At 43.1% G+C, this 20,549-nt stretch overlaps 1 protein-coding gene across 26 annotated transcripts in view; it reads right to left on the reverse strand.

The window, feature by feature from the left end:
• The window catches only part of PTPRD (protein tyrosine phosphatase receptor type D), a 1,176,641-nt gene that overhangs the window by 43,079 nt on the left and 1,113,013 nt on the right, over positions 1-20,549 (reverse strand). For all 26 annotated transcript variants that reach the window (XM_082204501.1, XM_082204490.1, XM_082204511.1 and 23 more), the window contains 3 exons: positions 16,641-16,816; positions 5,456-5,575; positions 3,512-3,666 (listed from right to left, as the gene is read on the reverse strand). In XM_082204501.1, the coding sequence (XP_082060627.1) occupies positions 3,512-3,666; positions 5,456-5,575; positions 16,641-16,816 (451 nt within the window). The remainder of the gene's footprint in view (positions 1-3,511; positions 3,667-5,455; positions 5,576-16,640; positions 16,817-20,549) is intronic.

Here is a 20,549-nt window from a genome sequence, read left to right on the forward strand (position 1 = left end):
GAACAAGAGAGCAGGTCTTGCACTCATTGTTTTCCTCAGAAGAAAGTTCTGCTGTGTTTACTGTGACTGACTGAGTCAGTATGTATGCACTGGATTGCACCCCAAGAAAGAACAAAAGGAAAACTAAAAAGTACAGTGGTCAAATTCTGTGGACTTAAAGGACAGTGGGGCAGAAAAAGTGAAAAATAATAATCCAGGGCTTCCTTTGTCCTGTCTCTCAGTTGCTGAAGAACAAAGAGTTGGCAAAGAGTTCTTTCCAAAGGCTTCAATGCTTAGGTTACTGTGGTGGGTATGCAAATTGCTGCCTGAAGGCATTTCAGGCAATACACACGGCTAATCCAAAATACACAGACAGCTAAGGCAAGTGCTCTAGCTTCAAAAGCTTTGGAAATTGATCTGACACTGTCACACCCTTTTGCTATCATGTATATATGGAGTATATATGTATATACTGTATATATGGGACGTGGGTGGCGCTGTGGGTTAAACCACAGAGCCTAGGACTTGCCGATCAGACGGTCGGCGGTACAAATCCCCGCCACGGGGTGAGCTCCCATTGTTTGGGTCCAGCTCCTGCCAACCTAGCAGTTCGAAAGCGCGTCAAAGAGCAAGTAGATAAATAGGTACCACTCTGGCGGAAAGGTAAACAGTGTTTCCATGCGCTGCTCTGGTTTGCCAGAAGCGGCTTAGTCATGCTGGCTAATAAAGCGAGATGAGCGCCACAACCCCAGAGTCAGCCACGACTGGACCTAATGGTCATGGGTCCCTTTACCTATATATGGAGTGCTCGGGGATGGGTATAGTACCTCTGGTGGGGGACATTTTGTTCTTCTTCTGGGTTAGTTTGTCTACCTTTGGTCCCCATCCTGCACTCACCTCAGCTCTCATCTGTGGCTCCTAGAAGCTGTCAACATGCAACAGTGGACACACACTGGGAACAGCTTCAGCTGGCCGGCTAAACCAGGTGAGGGTAGCCAATTGGTCTCAAACCCTCAGTAAATTAAGAACTTCCCCTGCATGTGAAGACAGGCCCCAGAGGGTTGAATGGATGAGACCAATAGTTGGCCCACTGGTGAAGAAGGCGGTTTCTGCACATTCTGTAGAGGGAAGTGAGGGGTAGGTGGGCTTCGCCCACCTGGGAAGGTAGCCCATCCAGGAGAAGAAAAACTCTGATCCTAAACCTCCGCTGCCTTGTGGGATATCTTTGAGAGAAGAAAAAGCTACGGGGCAAATCCAACCCAAATCTGGAGTGGTGTTCCTAAGATACTCTCGGTATCTGGTGGTGCCAGGGTGGGAGGAAAGGGAGGAACAGTGAAGGAGGTGGGACTTGCAGCTATCATTGTGGAGATGGATGAGAGAAGAAGAAGAAGAGGAGGAGGAGGAGGAGTAGTTTGGATTTGACATCCCGCTTTATCACTACCCAAAGGAGTCTCAAAGTGACTAACATTCTCCTTTTCCTTCCTCCCCCACAACAAACACTCTGTGAGGTGAGTGAGGCTGAGAGACTTCAAAGAAGTGTGACTAGCCCAAGGTCACCCAGCAGCTGCATGTGGAGGAGCAGGGAAGCGAACCCGGTTCACCAGATTACGAGTCCACTGCTCTTAACCACACCACCACACTGGCTGAGGAAGCTCCCTTTCCACGATCCTTGCCTGCAAATTTTCCCACTACCGGCAGAGGCCCCCACATTCTGCTAGAACTCTCTCCCAGGTCCTTGGCCAATATTCCATCTGCATCATCCTGACCTGGCCAGCCCGTGGCAGCCTCAAGGTTAAAATACACCTGAGGGACTGTCTCCTCTAATGCCATCTTGCCTGGGGCCAAATATCAAAAGGAGATGTCCTTCTCTGTGTCCTACTTCAGGTTACATGAGGTTGACAGCAAGAAGCTATAAGGCTTTCTCAGTATGGTGTGGGTTACTTTGCTCCTTGAAGTGTGTGTGGCCACCTTTCTTTCTGCCTTTTGCTTGTTGGTGAAGACATTTTTTTATAATAAAAAAATCCATCAGGCTTTGCCTATTTGTTTTATTTAAATGCTATGTTTTATCTGTCTGTGTATCTGCCTGGTCTCTGCCTGTGTTGGATTTTTAATGCATTTCTATTGATATGATATTGCAGTTTTAAATCGTAAATTGCCTTGAGTAGTGCATAGGAACTAGAAGCACGGGGCAGAATTTCTGTTTTTTATAAATAAACAAATTATCAGCAGATTCTTTCCATTTAGAACTGTTCAAAATTGCTTATCCGATTGCCTCACATTTCAGGTAAAACAAATTAGGGATATAAATTGAAATTACTTGAAGTGTAGCGTATGTAAATAGGTAATAAGAAACTTCCTTTCACAATGAAATCAATGGATTTGCAAGATCACCAGAACAGATGCAGTTTCGTGCTTCTCAGGTATATCTTTTCAACTTGGTAGGTATCCAACCTTTTGAACAATTGGGTTCTTCTGCCTTCGGAGATTCAGCTATTTGAGCTGTATGTTGAGCAAAATGCTAGCGATCGCAAGGTCCAGGCACACATCATCTTTCCCATAAATGTTCCCAGAGTACCTCAACCCAACCAATAAATATTATCACATAATAGTATAGCTAGTATGAGGGGAGGCTCTGTGCACTTATGGTGCTGGACTCATGAGAGCTCCAGAACACCCCTGAAACTGGCAACCAGAATTGGGGGAAACATGCAAGTAAACCACACTTGGAGATCCCTATAAGAAGGATTACAAATATACTTGAGTATATATATGGAAATTCTGCTTGGGTGGATTCTGTATCCATAGTTCTAAGTCAGGGGTAAGCAAACTTTTTCAGCAGGGGGCTGGTCCACTGTCCCTCAGACCTTGTGGGGGGCCGGACTATATTTTGAAGGAAAAAAATAACAAATTCCTATGCCCCACAAATAACCCAGAGATGCATTTTGAATAAAAGTGCACATTCTACTCATGTCAAAACACCGGGCAGGGCCCACAAATAACCCAGAGATGCATTTTAAATAAAAGGACACATTCTACCCATGTAAAAATACACTGATTCCTGGACCGTCCGCAGGCCAGATTTAGAAGGCGACTGGGCTGGATCCGGCCCCCGGGCCTTAGTTTGCCTACCCATGTTCTAAGCGCACCTCCCAGGAATAAGTGTGCATATGGCTGCACCTTGGGGTAGCCTACTTGCATTTTATTTTGTACATTTTCCTTCAAACAAGCCCCATTTGCATTAACACAATTTTTTTTAAGAACCTCCCCTAAGCTTTCAAAATAGTTCACCATGTAGCAAAAGGGGTTATTGCTTGGAAACAACCACCACTGTGTTCTAAAGCTCCTTTACAGCTTGTGGAGCTAGTTTCATGCTTGTTTAGACTACAACCATCATGTATTCAGTTAATCAGAACTTCCAGAGAATGGGGAAAATGCAAATGAAATGCTATGTACAATGCCAAATTATGAGCCATTGGCTTACGGCATTAACATGCCACTTGCAAGTGTTTGTTACAGTGAAGCCTGCACTTACCTGCAGTGAACAAGCATTGGCCCAGCATCGGGAGGATTACAGGTTTTGACTCGTCGTAAGAAAGCTAGGAATGGCGTCGGATGTTCTGGAACTCCATGGTCAGGCCAGGCAGTGAACTGGAACTGCCTCACTTCTCTCTTCTCACTCGAGCCGTTCTGCCAGAGAAGAATGTTGGTTGGAATGACTGCCCAATGTCACAACAGCGCTCCGGAATGGAGCAAAGGCATATTTGCCACATCGCCATGAGTCTTAAAGAAAGTTCCATTTAAAGGCAGGATACGATAACATCTCGCAAGCTGAGTCTGTGGCTACTCTAGAACTGTGGCACCTATTTAATAGCTGTATTGGATTTATCTCCTGCCCATCTAGCAGTTCGAAAGCATGTCAAAGTGCAAGTAGATAAATAGGTACCGCTCCGGTGGGAAGGTAAATGCTGTTTCCGTGCGCTGCTCTGGTTTGCCACAAGCGGCTTAGTCATGCTGGCCACATGACCTGGAAGCTGTACGCCGGCTCCCTCGGCCAGTAAAGTGAGATGAGCGCTGCCACTGGACCTAACGGTCAGGGGTCCCTTTACCTTTTTATTGGATTTATCACAGTAATGAACTTCTCAGTGATGGTGCTGGAAAGGGCAGACACAGCACTGTTATTCACTACTACTGCAGAGAAGCAGTATGGGAACTATTGTGTAGCCAGCCCAACATTCAGAATGCATGACTCAAGCCAGAGGTTTTCAACCTTTTTGAGTCCACGACTCCCTTGGCCAACTACATTCTTTCTGCGGCACCCCTGTTGGGCTCAGGAGTCGAGTTATGTCACCCCTTGCCAGCAGAGCTGGCAGCCTCTCACCCTTTTTCAAACACCTTCCGTTGTACAGTGTTCCCTCAGCTTCCTCTCCTCTCCCCTCTCCTTGGGAGTCCTCTGGGCAGCCGTTGCTGCCACCCCTGGTCTCTGAGCTGGGGCCTGGGACTTCTCTGTCCATTCCCAAGTGCAAGGGCTGCCGGACTGGGTGGCTGGACTCCCTCGTCCGCTTGCTTCTTTACTCTGAGGCTGCCTCAGCTACTGGCAGCCTGCATGCGCTGGCCAGCCCCAGAGGCCCCATTTGCCTGCTGAGCTTGTAGCCAGGGTGACTGCAATGAACAGCTGTGCAAGCCTTTAGGAGGCAGAGACGTGAGAGGGCATCAGAGGAGGCAGGAAAGAAAAGAGGAACAGAAGCCAATGTTGCCCACGGCACCCCTGGCCATCATTCAAGGCACCCCAGAGTATCATGGAACACTAGTTGAAAACCACTGGCTTTAAAACTAAAGGAACTGGCTGTAAGTTAGATTGGAAAACAAATATTCAAATAATTAAAAGCTTAACATAGAAAGGAGGAGGAACTGTTTACTAGGGCCATGGAGGGAAGAAAGACAACGTGTAAAAGATTTCAGAGTTCTGATATGGCTTGAATGTCAATAAATGTTTTATAGTTGTAAAGATGTTTGATAATGGCTAGGAATTTTATAGTATCCCCTCCCCTGGCACTCTGCAGGCTTTGGATAGGAAACTGGGTGAGCATTTAATTCTAGGGAATCTTGCTGCTGCAAGGAACTAGACCAGGGGTCAGTAAACTTTTTCAGCAGGGGGGCGGTTCACTGTCCCTCAGACCTTATGGGGGGCTGGACTATATTGGAGGGGGGATGAACAAATTCCTATGCCTCACAAATAACCCAGAGATACATTTTAAATAAAAGGACACATTCTATTCTTGTATAAACACACTGATTCCTGGACCGTACGCAGGCCAGATTTAGAAGGCAATTGGGCCAGATCTGGCCCCTGGGCCTTAGTTTGCCTACCCATGAACTAGACTGTATGGCCCCATGTAATCCAGTTATATTGTTATAAACAACCATGACCCTCTCTCGCCACCAAAAAATATCTGATGCATACACAACGAAGAATTACCTTGTAAAGTGCAAATGTTCTAACACAGTACGTTGCCAATTCTACAGTGTCCAACAAGGTCACCTGGATCAGTCCATATGTTTCGGTTCCTCTGCTCGGCCAATACTGATCACATTTCACCTGCAAAAAGCATTTTAGGCAGAAATATATTCACTTTTTAAGTAGCACGAATCACGTTTCTCACAGCTGAAAACTAATGGAAACAGGCTGACAAGAATATTACTATGTTGGGATAGGAGACACCCCCACAGCATGTGGTCTAGTTGCTGTGGAAATGATCCAGATCATCCAGAAGGACGACGAGATGATGGTGCACTTGGGGAACACAATATAAACAAGCTTCCTGAGCGCTCAGCATGCCGAATGGGACAATGGGACCTTGAGCCTTTATGCTGCAGATTTTATAGGGGGTGTTTCACGGAAAAGTAGCGTCGTCAGTAATGCTTGATGTGTGCCACTCGGTGGACCAGATGGTGTGCATCAGCACAGCTACAAAACAGATCGAGTCAGGAAGAGGATTCATGAAACTGTGTTGTCTGGTAAAAGAAACTGCTTCCTGTTCCACCTCTCTCATCCTCAGCATGGTATGTATGCACAGTAAGAACAAGGAATTCTTCAATAATATGACAAGAGGGCTGCATGTTTTTCCTTTGGGATGGAACTGATCTTCAAGTGACCTGCTTTTCTCCAGTTCCAGAATAAGAGATTCTCTTTTCTGTCCTTTTTTGCTCAGACATCGGAGGGGGGGGGCATAAAACAAACAAACCAAAATCCTAAGCCAGTGAAGGCAAAGAAGGGAAATAGCTTCCTTTTCACCTCTGCCAACTGATGCAAGTGAAGTAATGGCAGGGAGAAGGCAGTATAAGTGGTTGCTCTCTCCATGTGGTCAGCATGGCTCAAGGAAGAAGGAGAAGGAAGGACTCCATAGCAGAATGGGGCATTGTTGGGCCTGGCCAGTGGCGGCACTGGAGTTTTTGAATTTTGTAAAGGGAGCCTTCTGTTCCCTTTCCCTCACGTTTATTATTATTATTTTCTGCTGCTCATAAAGTGACTAGGTGCACAACCAAAACCTAGTGCTGGTGAGATCCAACTACATTCATACCTTGGGAGTCGAATGGAATCCATTCCAGAAGTCCATTCGACTTCCAAAATGTTTGGAAACCAAAGTGCGACTTCTGATTGGCTGCAAGAAGCTTCTGCAGCCAATCGGAAGCCGCGGAAGCCCTGTTGGACGTTCAGGTTCCAAAGAACGTTTGCAAACCGGAACACTCACTTTGCGGCATTTGGGAGCCAAGACGTCTGAGTACCAAGGCGTTCGGTATCCAAGGTACGGCTGTACTGGCCGTTTTAATTTGCATTGAAGTATGTTTAGATATAAATTAACATATGCAAATTTGTGTCATGGGCTTGTGCCCTCAGGCCTTTATGTACCTCACAATGCCTCTGCTTGCGGTGGCTGCCTGACCCAATGGCCTCTATAGCTGAGGCTCTATAGATGCCGTGTCTCGTGATGTGGTTTGAACCAGCAGCAAGTGCTACTTGCATTTTACAATTTCAAATCCAGGTCTTACGTTACACCCACTCACATTTGTCTCATGGTGCTGCAGAATACCGTATTTTTCGCTCCATAAGACGCACCTAGATTTTAGAGGAGGAAGGGGGAAAGCCCTGTTTTTTGGAGGATCAGCTCACAGTTATGAAGCTTCTTTTGCAAAGGGGAAAAGCCCCGGTTTTTTGAGGATCAGCTCAAAGTTGTCAAGCTTAATTGGCAAAGGGAAAAAAATCCTGTTTTTATGGGGTTCAACTCACAGTTCTACAGCTTCTTTCCAGACAGATAATCTAACCAGCCAGTCACATGTCGCTGGGGAAACAAACAGCCTCTGTCTGCAGAACATTCAACAATGGAGGTCTGGGCAAGGGGGCAGGACTGGAAAGGGAGCCAGCGATCAACCAACCACACATTCGCTCCATAAGACGCACAGACATTTCCCCTTCCTTTTTAGGAGGAAAAAAGTGTGTCTTATGGAGCGAAAAATACAGTATATCAGATGAAACCATGATCATTGACATCCAAACATAAATACTGGTTTCTGAAGTAAGCGGTTTGAAAAATTTAAGAAAAGCAGTGCTACGAGACTGGATTTCTTTGATCCAGGATGTTTAGAATGAACTATGCCAGAAACTACACAAAAACGTAATTTTGTTTTGAGGTTTTTCCTTTCTTTAATGAAACATGTCGTGGCTTTAGAGTGCCAAGTCTTTGATCTATAAGAGTTCACAGAAAGAGATTATTTATCAGATTTTAAAGGGCACTCCGTGTCTTAGTGTAACAGAAAAATGAGTGAGAGAAAGAAGACAGTGCAAGATTGAGGGGCAAAGGTGGTGGAGCCAGGGTGAGTGACAGGTAGGGATTGTCCAATGAGGAGACGTTGAGTTATAGGAGTCAGCTGGAAAAGATCTGGTTTAAAACACTCGTGGTAAAGGAGTGACAAACATGTCAGGCCAGTTTATTAGGTAGAAACATTATTTCCCACTCTTTACTGAAAGAATGCAAATTCCTCGTTCTTATGTTTCCCAAACATATGGTTCAAATACTTGAAGTGTTCTGGTTTGGGTGGATTCCAGGGTAATATAGATCTCACTTCACATTCTTACCATTGCTATGCACAGTCAAGCATAGTTAAGGTGAGCTTAATTACTCTTTACTGCAGTTACAGATAGGTAGCCGTGTTGGTCTGCCATAGTCAAAATAAAAAAATTCCTTCCAGTAGCACCTTAAAGACCAACTAAGTTAGTTCTTGGTATGAGCTTTCGTGTGCATGCACACTTCTTTAGATACCTGAAGAAGTGTGCATGCACACGAAAGCTCATACCAAGAACTAACTTAGTTGGTCTTTAAGGTGCTACTGGAAGGAATTTTTTTATCTTTACTGCAGTGTTTGATAAGTTTGTGGTGAGCCTGGACCAAGTGACTTGGCTTGACTTCTAGACGCATAGTCACTTTGGCTTATCCAGTGACCTCTAGGGACATGGCCTTGTGCTGGAGGTCACACTTTCTATCTACCCAGGCTTTGTAATTATTTAAGACTGTATGCTGGTGTTCTATCTTATTTTATTGCTCTGCTATGTTTGTTTGTTTCTTCATTATTAATTCTTTTTAAATCTATGCTTTTATTATTTTACTGTAAGCAACTCTGAGAATTACCTTACAACTGCTTCCTGGTAACAGGAAAACCCAGGAGTTTACTAAGCCCATAGTGGGCCACATTACAAGGCTTATGTGTTGGATTATGTGTTGGGATTTGCGGGTTTCAATTTACACATATCTATCTCAAAACTAAAAGCCATGGTTTTCCCGGTAGTGATGTATGGAAGTGAGAGCTGGACCATAAAGAAGGCTGATCGCCGAAGAATTGATGCTTTTGAATTATGGTGCTGGAGGAGACTCTTGAGAGTCCCATGGACTGCAAGAAGATCAAACGCATCCATTCTTAAGGAAATTAGCCCTGAGTGCTCACTGGAAGGACAGATCGTGAAGTTGAGGCTCCAATACTTTGGCCACCTCAAGAGAAGAGAAGACTCCCTGGAAAAGACCCTGATGTTGGGAAAGATGGAGGGCACAAGGAGAAGGGGACGGCAGAGGACGAGATGGTTGGATAGTGTCTTCGAAGCTACAAACATGAGTCTGACCAAACTGCGGGAGGCAGTGGAAGACAGAAGTGCCTGGCGTGCTCTGGTCCATGCGGTCACGAAGAGTCGGACACGACTAAACAACTAAACAACAACAATCTCAAAACTACTGATTTTGTATTTAGTTTTGACCTCTGGGAGGCGCGTAGAAAGAAACGCCACGGTACACCTGCATCAACACAACAGGATGCTTTCATCTGCCCCAGCTGCAACTAAACATGTCTCTCTCATATTGGTCTCTACAGCCACAGCAGGCACTGTAACTCTCCAACGGTTTGACTTCAGGGCAGAAGGAGCACTTTTCCATTGTCTCCTGAGACAGATGGGCGCCAACCAACCAAATTTCCAGTCAAGCTTTGTTCTTGAGCTCCAAAGGAAATCATCCAGCCATTTGGTATGAGGACAGACTGAAGCTAGCATTATTACTTAGTAGTTTTGTTTCCAAAGGGGGCAAAGCTCAGTAACAAACAGGCACATTTTAAAGATAAGAAAGATCTGAGAAGTATTCTGAGGAGCTGGTTGCTGGTGGAAGAAATAAGACTGTGCTGAAAGAGCCTTAAATGGAATGGCCTCAGTGGGAGGACTAGGTGCCTTGGCTATGTATCTTTGGTAGGAAGTTTCACCACCTCATAGACAATAGTGCAGATAATCCAGAAGCACTGCTTAACAACATCCTCTGAAATTCAGCTAGAAGCAGTATCAACTATGCTAGAGTAAGAGCAGATCATTTTAACAAGGCAGCTGTAAAGCTGAGGTCAAAGGTTGCAAATTAACAACAACAACAACAACAACAATAATATATTATTTATACCCAGCCCATCTGGCTCAGTTTCCCCAGGCACTATGGGCAGCTTCCAACAAAATATTAAAATACAGTGGTCTGTTAAACATTAAAAGCTTCCCTAAACAGGACTGCCTTCAGATGTCTTCTAAAAGTCTGGTAGTTGTTCTTCTCTTTGACATCTGATGGGAGGGTGTTCCACAAGGCGGCGGCCACTACTGAGAAGGCCCTATGCCTGGTTCCCTGTAACTTCACTTCTCGCAGTGAGGGAACTGCCAGAAGGCCCTCAGTGCTGGACCTCAGTGTTCGGGCAGAATTATGGGGGTGGAGACCCTCCTTCAGGTATACTGGACCGAGGCCGTTTAAGGCTTTAAAGGTCAGCACCAACACTTTGAACTGTGCTCGGAAACATACTTGGGAGCCAAAGCATGAAAGGCATAAAAGGTGCAGTCTCATGCTTTCCTTTTTATACGAGACATAATAGAAGACTCCTGTATGCTTCCATATGCAGAAATGATGCAGTCCACTGGCTGAAATGAAAGCTGTAGAGCTAGTAAACACTGAATGACGTCTTTCCCACTAAGAATGGAGGCGGGCACCATTTCAAACCTGGTGAGTTTAAAAATATACATCTATTACCAAGTAATATTCAGGAACCTTCACACTGCAGCGAATCACAGGTGTGAAAAAAAATACCGTCCCACCTTTTATCAGTGACACTAAAGGAGGCAAATTTCCGTATTTTAAAAAAATAAAAAAATCCAACAAAATCAGTGAATACGATACTTGATAGCGAATTGTAGAGAGAAAATTTTGCAGTAAAAAGGTCTTTTCTTGCTTAAAAACAACCAAAACAACTCTCGTGGGGTAGTAAGTAATAAGCAAGGCTTTATTTGGCTTCTTTTCTTCAGCACCTCAGAGAGCTCCCTAGCAGTATGGGGACTAAGACGCTCTTCCCTCCCTTCCAGAACTCCTTGAGCGTATTTTCAAACTGTGAACCTGCTTCAGAAGACCTGCCAATATTGTAAGGGTAAAATACTGATCTCCTACCCTGTAGTTTTAATTTGTGCTGACGTATTTGGCATTTAGCATGGCATTTATTTTGAAGATTCTGCTTGATAGACTTCTCCGTGCATGCTTATTAATTAATTAATGGCATGATGGTCCTACCAGTACAGAAATGGGAGTAGAAAATTAACCTACAGAATTATTTAGCGTAACAGCAGCACAAGATAGGTGTCAGGTTAAAAACAATTATACCATCTTTGACTGCCAACTGGGCTGCACAGCCATAATTTTGCTGCTGTTTGTAATGGCATTCGTGCAGAGTGCCAAATGATCAACTTGCCTCATTGCGGCTAGATTAGACATAAACTTGCAGACATCCACAAGCCTAATATAGGTGGTTTGCAGATTTAGGAAGAAGAAGAAGAAGAAGAAGAAGAAGAAGAAGAAGAAGAAGAGGAGTTTGGATTTGATATCCCGCTTTATCACTACCCGAGGGAGTCTCAAAGCGGCTAACAATCTCCTTTCCCTTCCTCCCCCACAACAAATGCTCTGTGAGGTGAGTGAGGCTGAGAGACTTCAGAAAAGTGTGACTAGCCCAAGGTCACCCAGCATCTGCATGTGGAGGAGCGGAGACGCGAACCCGGTTCCCCAGATTAAGAATCTACTGCTCTTAACCACTACACCACAAGAATGTAGTATACTGGGATAGCTCAGTTGGTACCACAGGGGACTCTTAATTTCAGTTCAAGCCCCTCATTGGATAAAATATTCCTGCATTGAAGAGGGTTGACCTAGATGATCCTCACGGTCGCTTCCAACTCTACAATTCTATGATTCAGTGATGCGGTCTGAATTTCTTGAAATGATACTCATAATAGGAATTTTATTTTAAAGCATTCTTTGATTTGGGCAAAGTCATAAGTGAAAGGCAGTATTCCCAGAAAGAAAGTAAGAAAAAATACCAGTGAAAGAAATAATAATAACTTGGGAGGAATCTAAAAGACACTTCAAATAATGGTTGCTTTGAAAGTTACACGAATAATAGTGAAGATCATTAGTTTTCAATATTCTAACTCTCTGGGTAGCTTACAATTTTATATCTGAGCAGCATTTCCTGTGACTTCAGCAGTAAGAGCCCACCTAGAATGCATGTCCTCTAGTTTCGTCTTCTAGCTGGTACCTATTTCCATCAATGAGAATGTAAGCGGAAAAAGAAGAAACCCACCCCCATAAATTCCCATTTAAACATAAATTCCCAACAGTACCTGATGTCACATGACAAACTACTTTTGGAATGGAAAGAAGTTCCAAAAACTCCTTTGCTGTATTGTTTTTGGCACCTGCTAAAACCTTCTTTGTTTCGGCACGCCTACCCAGGCATGCTTTTAGAATGTGCAATTCTCGCACATGATTTCACTGTTAAATAGTTGCTTTTTAAAAACTGCTGGTGTTTTAAATAGTTTTTTAAACATGTTAACATGTTTGCTTTGATCTGTATTTTTAATTTACTATTTTAGCTTGTCCTTTGTAAAGCACTCAGAGGTCTTTTTTTGGCAAGCAGTGCATACATTTGGTTAAATAAATCAGTCAGTCATTTTGCGGTAAATGATAGCTGAGGTGGAGGCATTTACAGTCAGCTGTTCAAAGAAATAAGGAAAACTGAGCTAGCACAAGGCTACTTCCTGGTCTACAAGTTACAGATTTTTGTTGCTGGTATGTTGATATTCAAAAAGCCCGTCTTTGTAAGCACTGTCAAGATCAAAAAGAGCAAACCAGTCAGGCTCTCTTGCTTTCAGGCACCCATTCCAAAGGAAATAGAAGAACACAGAACAAGTTCTATGGCATCACAGGGACCTTTGAGTAATCTTCCATTCCTGAGGGCAGGCGCATTTGCAGGAGGTTAGCATCTTTTTTGTGTTCCTTTTAGCACCATTGCCACCACCTGGGCTGAAAGATGGCAAGCGTATTGGGTTCCAACCCTTTTGGCAAAGCTAGGGTGGTGGAAAGGAAGGGCTGTGATGGGGACGGGAGAGGGCCTAGGGACCCGTTGATGTCCAAAGACCAACAAAGCCATGCAACCATCCCTGGATCTAAGGCAATGTGTTTTCTGCTGTGATATGTAATAACCGGTTTCAATTAATAAACACTTTCTATTCTATGTAGGAGCTTAAGACTACTCTTTGTCACCAAAGTAGATATTGGCACATGTTTGCTTCCGATTCATGAAAGGATTTTGCATTTGATTTTGCATCCAACAGAACATGTTTGCCCCAGCCAGGGCTGCATGCACACAGCTGAATACAATAAACTAGAATCCTACCAATCAACTGGTTGGTGGGAAAGGACTAGCAGGGTAGGGTACAGTATTAACTTAGCCTCACATATCTCCTCCTGGAGAACAGAACGTTCAATACCTTATCCAGGCTGGATATGATGTCAGAAGGCTGATTCTTTGAGCCTTGCTCCCAAATGGATCAAGGAGTTTGGCTCAATGGCATATCAATAGCATAGGGAAACTGGGTGAACAACTGTAATTGAGAATATATATTAATAAAGCCTTTGTCGCATAAAATAAAATAAAATCAAGAACAGAATGACTCTGTTGAAAGTCAATAATTTACTAGCTACAAAGCCACGACATGTCTTCCTCAAAACAATTTATTTAGTGGACAACAGAAAATGCTATTTTTGAAGAATAACATTTTAGCTTTATTCCAAACTGCCTCCACCCTCCGCCGGCTGCCCAGAGCAATTTAAATTTTAGATTGTCTAAATAATGCAGCATGGAAACAATCTGAAACCACAACGGGTTTGCAAGTTGAAAGAAATGAACCAAAGAAGGATGTAACAGTACATATGGAAATTCTGTAGAAATGAATCCTACCACAAGTCACAAATGTGTGTGTGTGTGTGTGTGTGTGTGTGTGTGTGTGTATTATTAATGCTTTGAATTGCTTTATGTATTCCTGTCTGTAACTGCCAGCTGCTATTTCTAATCTCTGGTTTCCACCGCTTAAGATTTCCCTTTCGTTTCATACAAACGAAACTCATGCATGTAATAAATATGTTATCAACATTCTTCCATGCACCACAGTGTGCATAATCCTTTTTGATATATATTATGTGCGTGATAGCAAAGCAATAGGACTGACTTTCTCTGAGGTCTGGATTAGGTCAGGTGAGATTCGGGAGATGACATTTAAAGTGAAAACAATAAAGTGTGAAGGGTTATAAATGAAAGAGCTCCTTTGCCCTGCAGCTTCCCCCAAGGCAAACAAATGAATAACTAATTCACTGTAACATCTTCATTCAATGTGCTCAGCTGTTGAATATGTAAGTTCTCAAAGCTGAGGTTAGTCAGACATCTAACACATGCTAATGAACCAACTAAGTTTGCTTCTGCGGGTGCTTCCCTCCCACCCCTTAAAAAGAAAAAAAAAATCCCTTTATCTATGCTGAGCAGGTTAGAAACGCTCAAGCACAGCTGCAGGACTAAGCAACAGGAAAGCAAGTAAACAAAAAATAAGGATGGAAGGTAGGAAGGAGATGAGGTCCCACAGCAGAATGCTCTTGCCTTCCAGATAAACTAATTATCAAGTCTGCCACAGCACAGGAGGAAAAATTATTCACTCTCTTGCTCTCTGTCTCACAAGCACCATAAAATACAGAAACCAAAGAACAACAACACAACTGGTATCTCAGTTGCTTTTTAAAAAAATAATACTATAGTGTATTTTCATCTCATTTGGGCTACATTAATCTGTTTTCTGGTATTAAAAGTGCAATAAATGTTATTGTGCAATAAATGTTATTGTATCTTCGTTACCAATCCCCCCACAATCTTAGACCCAGAACACAGCTCACCAGCTATGTTTGCCACCTCTCCCTGTATTTCTTTCTCCTGCCAGGCAATAAAAACAGGGCATTTGTTGAACCCTGGTGGACCTCAATGTATGGTCAGCGGTTGTGTTGAGTCACAAACTGCACAGGCAGTACATTGTTGCAAGTGACTTTCCAGGGTTCTGGGCTTTAACCCGAGTTTGTTTTCCTTGGAATGAGGACAGATCGTGAAGCTGAGGCTCCAATACTTTGGCCACCTCATGAGAAGAGAAGACTCCCTGGAAAAGACTCTGATGTTGGGAAAGATTGAGGGCACAAGGAGAAGGGGACAACAGAGGACAAGATGGTTGGACAATTTTCTCGAAGCTACCAACATGAGTTTGACCAAACTGCGGGAGGCAGTGGAAGACAGGAGTGCCTGGCGTGCTCTGGTCCATGGGGTCACGAAGAGTCGGACACGACTAAATGACTAAACAACAACAACAATCGCTGATCAGATAGCATGGGTTAAATTCCTAGATTTTACTAACCACTAAAAAACCCCCACCTTAAATGAAAGATATGGGTTGGAATCTCTAGGTTCTAATGCAACTGTACTTCCAAGATTCCCAGCATGTTCTGCCATCAAATAAAACTATATGGTAAGAGCATTATTATTCTGACCGGCACTTTTGAGAGAATAATAAAACAGACAGCAGAGTTAACTAGAAATTGCAAAAAGCAATTAATAAGTGGACTGAGCAAAATTTCATTTGGTTATTGCAAATTGTGTTTATGTGAATAGGCTAGCTGTGGCTGCAGTGTTATGATAAACTGTGGGCATTTAAGTAACAAAGTCTTTGGCAAAGGAGTGTTTGTTCCCTCACACTGGTAGTAGCACTGAATACTATTTAGAAGTTAACTTTATTATTAGAAGCAGATAATGAGAAAGAGGCAAAATTTCATTTGCCTAACTCAAAACATCCTTCTACATTGAGGTCCACAGAAAGCCTGCTGCACCGAGATAAAATATAGAGTAGGCTGATGAAAAAAAAAGTACACTGGGATCCTCATTATCAACATATATTTGTAAGTAATAATGTTAATACAGGTTGAATACTCAGGCAAGCAATAATATTTTCAGTGTACTGTAATGACTATGGGCTTGAGATTGCTAAACATATCCGCGTAACGTTTTTAATAAGGGACAAATCATTAAGAAAACCTGGAATAGTGCAGTACTTTAAAATGCATTTGGTTAATGCAATTGGCTCTGAAGACAGCATTTAACAGTTTTCTCATTGTAGATATCAAGTGCTTGTGTTAAGTCATCAACCCAGATCCGTTATCACAGATTGTCTTTTCACATCACATCCCAGCCTGCCTCCCTGTGTAAGGTAATAAGGCAATGTGATAACAAAGACCGATAGGCTCTTTGAAACATGATAACGGTATCACACCAGCCATGTCAACGAAACTTGCAGTTTATCACTAGGAAAACTGGAAAGTGCTATCACATGAACAGAGTTATGTGAGCTCCAAGACTTTAATGTACATATTTAATCTCTCTCTCACACACATAACCCAGTGAAATAAATAGAAATTTTGGAGACATTCAAGGGAATCTCCCTGAAGGTTTCCATATATACCAAGGTGTGGAGCAAAGGAGAAAAGATTGTGCATTAAAGACAAAGACCAGTTTTTGTAGTTTGGATGTCTTTTAATGCAGTGTAGCTCAAACAAAGGAGCTGAAATGAATGAAGAAACTATTATAGACATTTTGGGAAATGTTAGGACCCCCATCACATTTGAAAGTCAGTTATATGGATAAACTATTCATGAAAGGTTAGCCAAATATAAATATAAAGAAATATGAAGTTGCCTTACCCTGGACCTCTCTTCCAGTTTGGTCATCATGACAACCGTTGCGCCCCTTTGTTCCCAGATCATTCTCCAGAAATCTCCAAAAGTTTCAGGAAGAGCTCCTTGTGTTGCTATATAGGCATTCTGTTTTCTGTAGCCGTCTATGTAGTTAGCATTTATATAATCACTCCCTGGTATGCCTAGAAAGCAAAATGTGACCATGGCCTTGAGAGTTCATATTGTTTCATTTCAATTTTTTTGATTAAGAAACAAAATGACATTTCAGTACTTTCCAACTTTTTAATACATCTTTCTTTGTTTTTCTTAGTATCTTAAGATGCTTGTTATTTGCATTTACCATGGAATATTTACCTATTTCGTTCTAGAAGAGTGCCATGTAATCCCTGATGAATCAAATAAACTATAACTGTCTTTGCACCTGCTAAATTATCTTTCATTATAATGCAGTTTATTGCATTTATCAGTCCTGTGTGATCCACAAAATCTGGCTTTGAAATTAAACATATCACCATATTTACTCAGGTCTAATGCACCATCAAATCTAATGCACACCTCAGTTTTCAGAACCTTGAAACCAAAAAAAGTATTTGCTGGCGAATGTAAATGTGCCATCGAATCTAATGTGCACCTTAATTTTCGCAACATTATTTCGTTAAAAAAAGGTGAGCATTAGATTCGAGTAAATATGGTATCTTAAGCTCTAGTTCCAACCAACTTTTCCACAAAATCAAATTATCACCTAACCAAGGTTTCCTAACAGTCCATCCTCTTTTCCTTTTTTTTGTGCTGCTCACTAGAACTATGTCCAAAGAACTTTCTGTTAATATCAATGAAGAAATTAACTATTTTACCTTAAAGCATTGGGAAAGCTCTTCTGTCACTGGTCTATTATTATTATTTAAAATTTTATATTAAGAAGTGACCAACACCATCGCCTTAAAAATATTAGCAATATGTCAAAATCTGGACCTGGGTTGCTGCTGTAAAAATACTTTCTTCCATTCTTGATAAGTGTGATTTTGGCTCCAGCTGTTTCTCAATCTATTGCCTTTCTTACACATAACCTGTTGTGATATTATAACTCCCCCTCCATAAAAAAAAATTCCTAAGTGTCAGAATGTCATTAAAGCTCTCTATTCAAAGAATGACATTATAACATTGCCACTTGTCACCCAGCACATGCAATTTTTAAAAACAAACAAATCCCAAGGCTATTCACATTGTTAAGCAGAGATGTGATTTTATGAAAAGTTCTGCTACACCAATGGAAGGTCCAACTAGTCTGGCAAACTGATGGCTATCAAGAAATTTCTGGCATCATCGAAGCATGGCATGAAGGCAAAAAACCTTTGTTATATGTCCTGGTTATTTTAACTGGAGCCATTAAACCTTTATGGGAGAAATCAAGGGGAAAACAGGATCATAGGCGGGGAGGAGGAAGGAAGCCAAACAGCTTTGAGGTCTTTTCTACAATCAAACAGTATAAACATTTTATGAAATAAAGAAAGAAATTGGGTGTCCCTACTCTGAACTTTGATAACCTCATTGACAGAGGCTGAGAGAACTGGAATAAATCTCAAGAGTGCACCATTTTTTAATCCCCACCCCACCTTCTGTTATGATGCTTCATTAGTAAGTTGCACAAGTTTGGTCTCTATTGCTGTCCCACCGGCCATTGGTTGGCTCAACAAATGAACTGTTCAAAATAAATCAAAGACCTGAAAGCACATTGGCATAGCTGTCAACTTACAGATTTGAAAATAAGAGAGCAGCAGCCTCGGAAATAAGGGACCAGCAGCCAAAATAAGGGATTTTCCGGGCACAGGTATGTTCAACTTCTGATCCCCTCCGAGCCAAAGGCAGAAAGCCCAGCCAGCAGCCAAACGAAGCCTCAAGCGGTGGTTCCCACAGCGCAGCAACCCGGCAAAGGGGATGCAGCAAGGAAAACCACTGTCACCTCTCCGCTGGGAAGCGCTGAGCAAAGGCGAGTCCCCAGGCAACGCAGCTGATTTGATCAGCACAAGGCATGCAAGCTCCACCCCCCCAGTCATTCTTAGACTTCTTATTGGGTGAGCAACACAGCCAAGCAACACAGTTGGAGCCTCCCTCCTCCCTGGCCAGCAGGGAGGGAGGGAAAGGAGCTGCTTTCTTTGAAACCTGGGAAATTTAAGGGACATCAACAATAAGGGACAGCAGCGGGACATGGCGCTGGGATAAGGGACTGTCCCACCAAATAAGGGACGCTTGACAGCTATGCACATTGGACTTCATTTCTCATAAGAAAAAGCCATTGTGCTTCAGTTTGTGTGGCTGTCAGTAGCCTGCTTACCTGCAGGCATGCACACACAGCAGGGGTGAGAGAAGACCGGGGTCTGAGCGAATCGGTGGCCCCAATGAGCGAGCAAAGAGCAAAGAAACAGGTGATCCAGTGAAAGCAGGTGGTCAGGAAGTAGGGCAGCTAGGCCTTCACAAACTCCTTACCACCCAGGGGTGCCAACTTGAATAAAATAGGGGGGCAGGTTGGCCCCACCCCATATAATGGATCACAAGATGCAGCACATGCACACCATTTGAATAGCAGTGCCCATCAACCTCAAATATTTTATGGGGAGGGGGTGTTGAATGGACCTCAGCTCCTACGACAGGCATAGGTAAACTCAGCCCTCCAGATGTTTTGGGACTACAATTCCCATCATCCCTGGTCCTGTTAGCTAGGGATCATGGGAGTTGTAGTCCCAAAACATCTGGAGGGCTGAGTTTGCCTATGCCTGTCCTAGGAGTTTGCTTCTGTGCTACCATCACTTTCTCCTCTTCAGCAGCCACTGCCAGGAGGAAGCAAAGTGTGCATTTCAAAATGCATAGTTCCTTCAGGTGGTAGCAGCTTGGGGAGAAAGACTTTGTTCTCTTTCTTCCTTCCTTTCTTCTGGGGGTGGCGGTGGCAGCGGGATCTTGGGATTGGGGTGAGCTATGGGGAGATCAGGGGGGGAGTTGTCAAGAGGGGTAGGGAGGGCTGGTAAACAATGCAAGCAGTGGCTCTTAGTAATAGAATAATATCATTAAGAGAACTTTCCTTTTTGCCACACACACATCCTTATGTGCCCAATTTTTCATTCTACCACTCAATTATCTTTGAAGAAGTATGATGACCTGTTGTGACCCTATTTAAATTTCAATACAGTTTGGAAATGATTTTAAAATTGTATGGATTATTTATGAAGTTTGCTTTGACCTGCGGTATCATCTTTGCTGACCCTGAACAACTATAAAGACTTCTTAAAATCTGTATAAGCAGGAGCAACTGCAACCAGAATTTGGACAGCTTTTAGCATCAGGGGAAAAGTGATGACTACCAGCTCCAGGTCATGGACACACTCTCTCTCTCTCTCTCTCTCTCTCTCTCTCTCTTGTTTCTTTAGAAGTGGAATGATGGTTGTAATTTTTCATTTATGAGGGGAAAACGTCGTGTGAAATAGACCTCAGTATACAGAAGGCAAGCAGTGCTGTCTCCTGCGTGCCAATTTACTTAGGGCTGCACATCATAAATGCTGCAGCCCCCTTGATTTCAGTGGGGACTCAAGTCTTTGATTGCAAGCCTCAGTATGTTAGCTACAGATACTGAACTGCCATTTTGGTCTCACACCAGAAGCTGAACAAAACAAAGTGCATTTCTAAGTCCACTATGTTTTGTTGAAGCCACTCTACAATATAACCCAAAGAACAGCTCTTGAAGCTTAAGAGGAGTTTGGATTTGATATCCCGCTTTATCACTACCTGAAGGAGTCTCAAAGCGGCTAACATTCTCCTTTCCCTTCCTCCCCCACAACAAACACTCTGTGAGGTGAGTGAGGCTGAGAGACTTCAGAAAAGTGTGAGTGGCCCAAGGTCACCCAGCAGCTGCATGTGGAGGAGTGG

This window comes from Podarcis vaucheri (assembly GCF_965113315.1).
Source record: "Podarcis vaucheri genome assembly, chromosome: 17".
Taxonomy (NCBI): Eukaryota; Metazoa; Chordata; class Lepidosauria; order Squamata; family Lacertidae; genus Podarcis; species Podarcis vaucheri.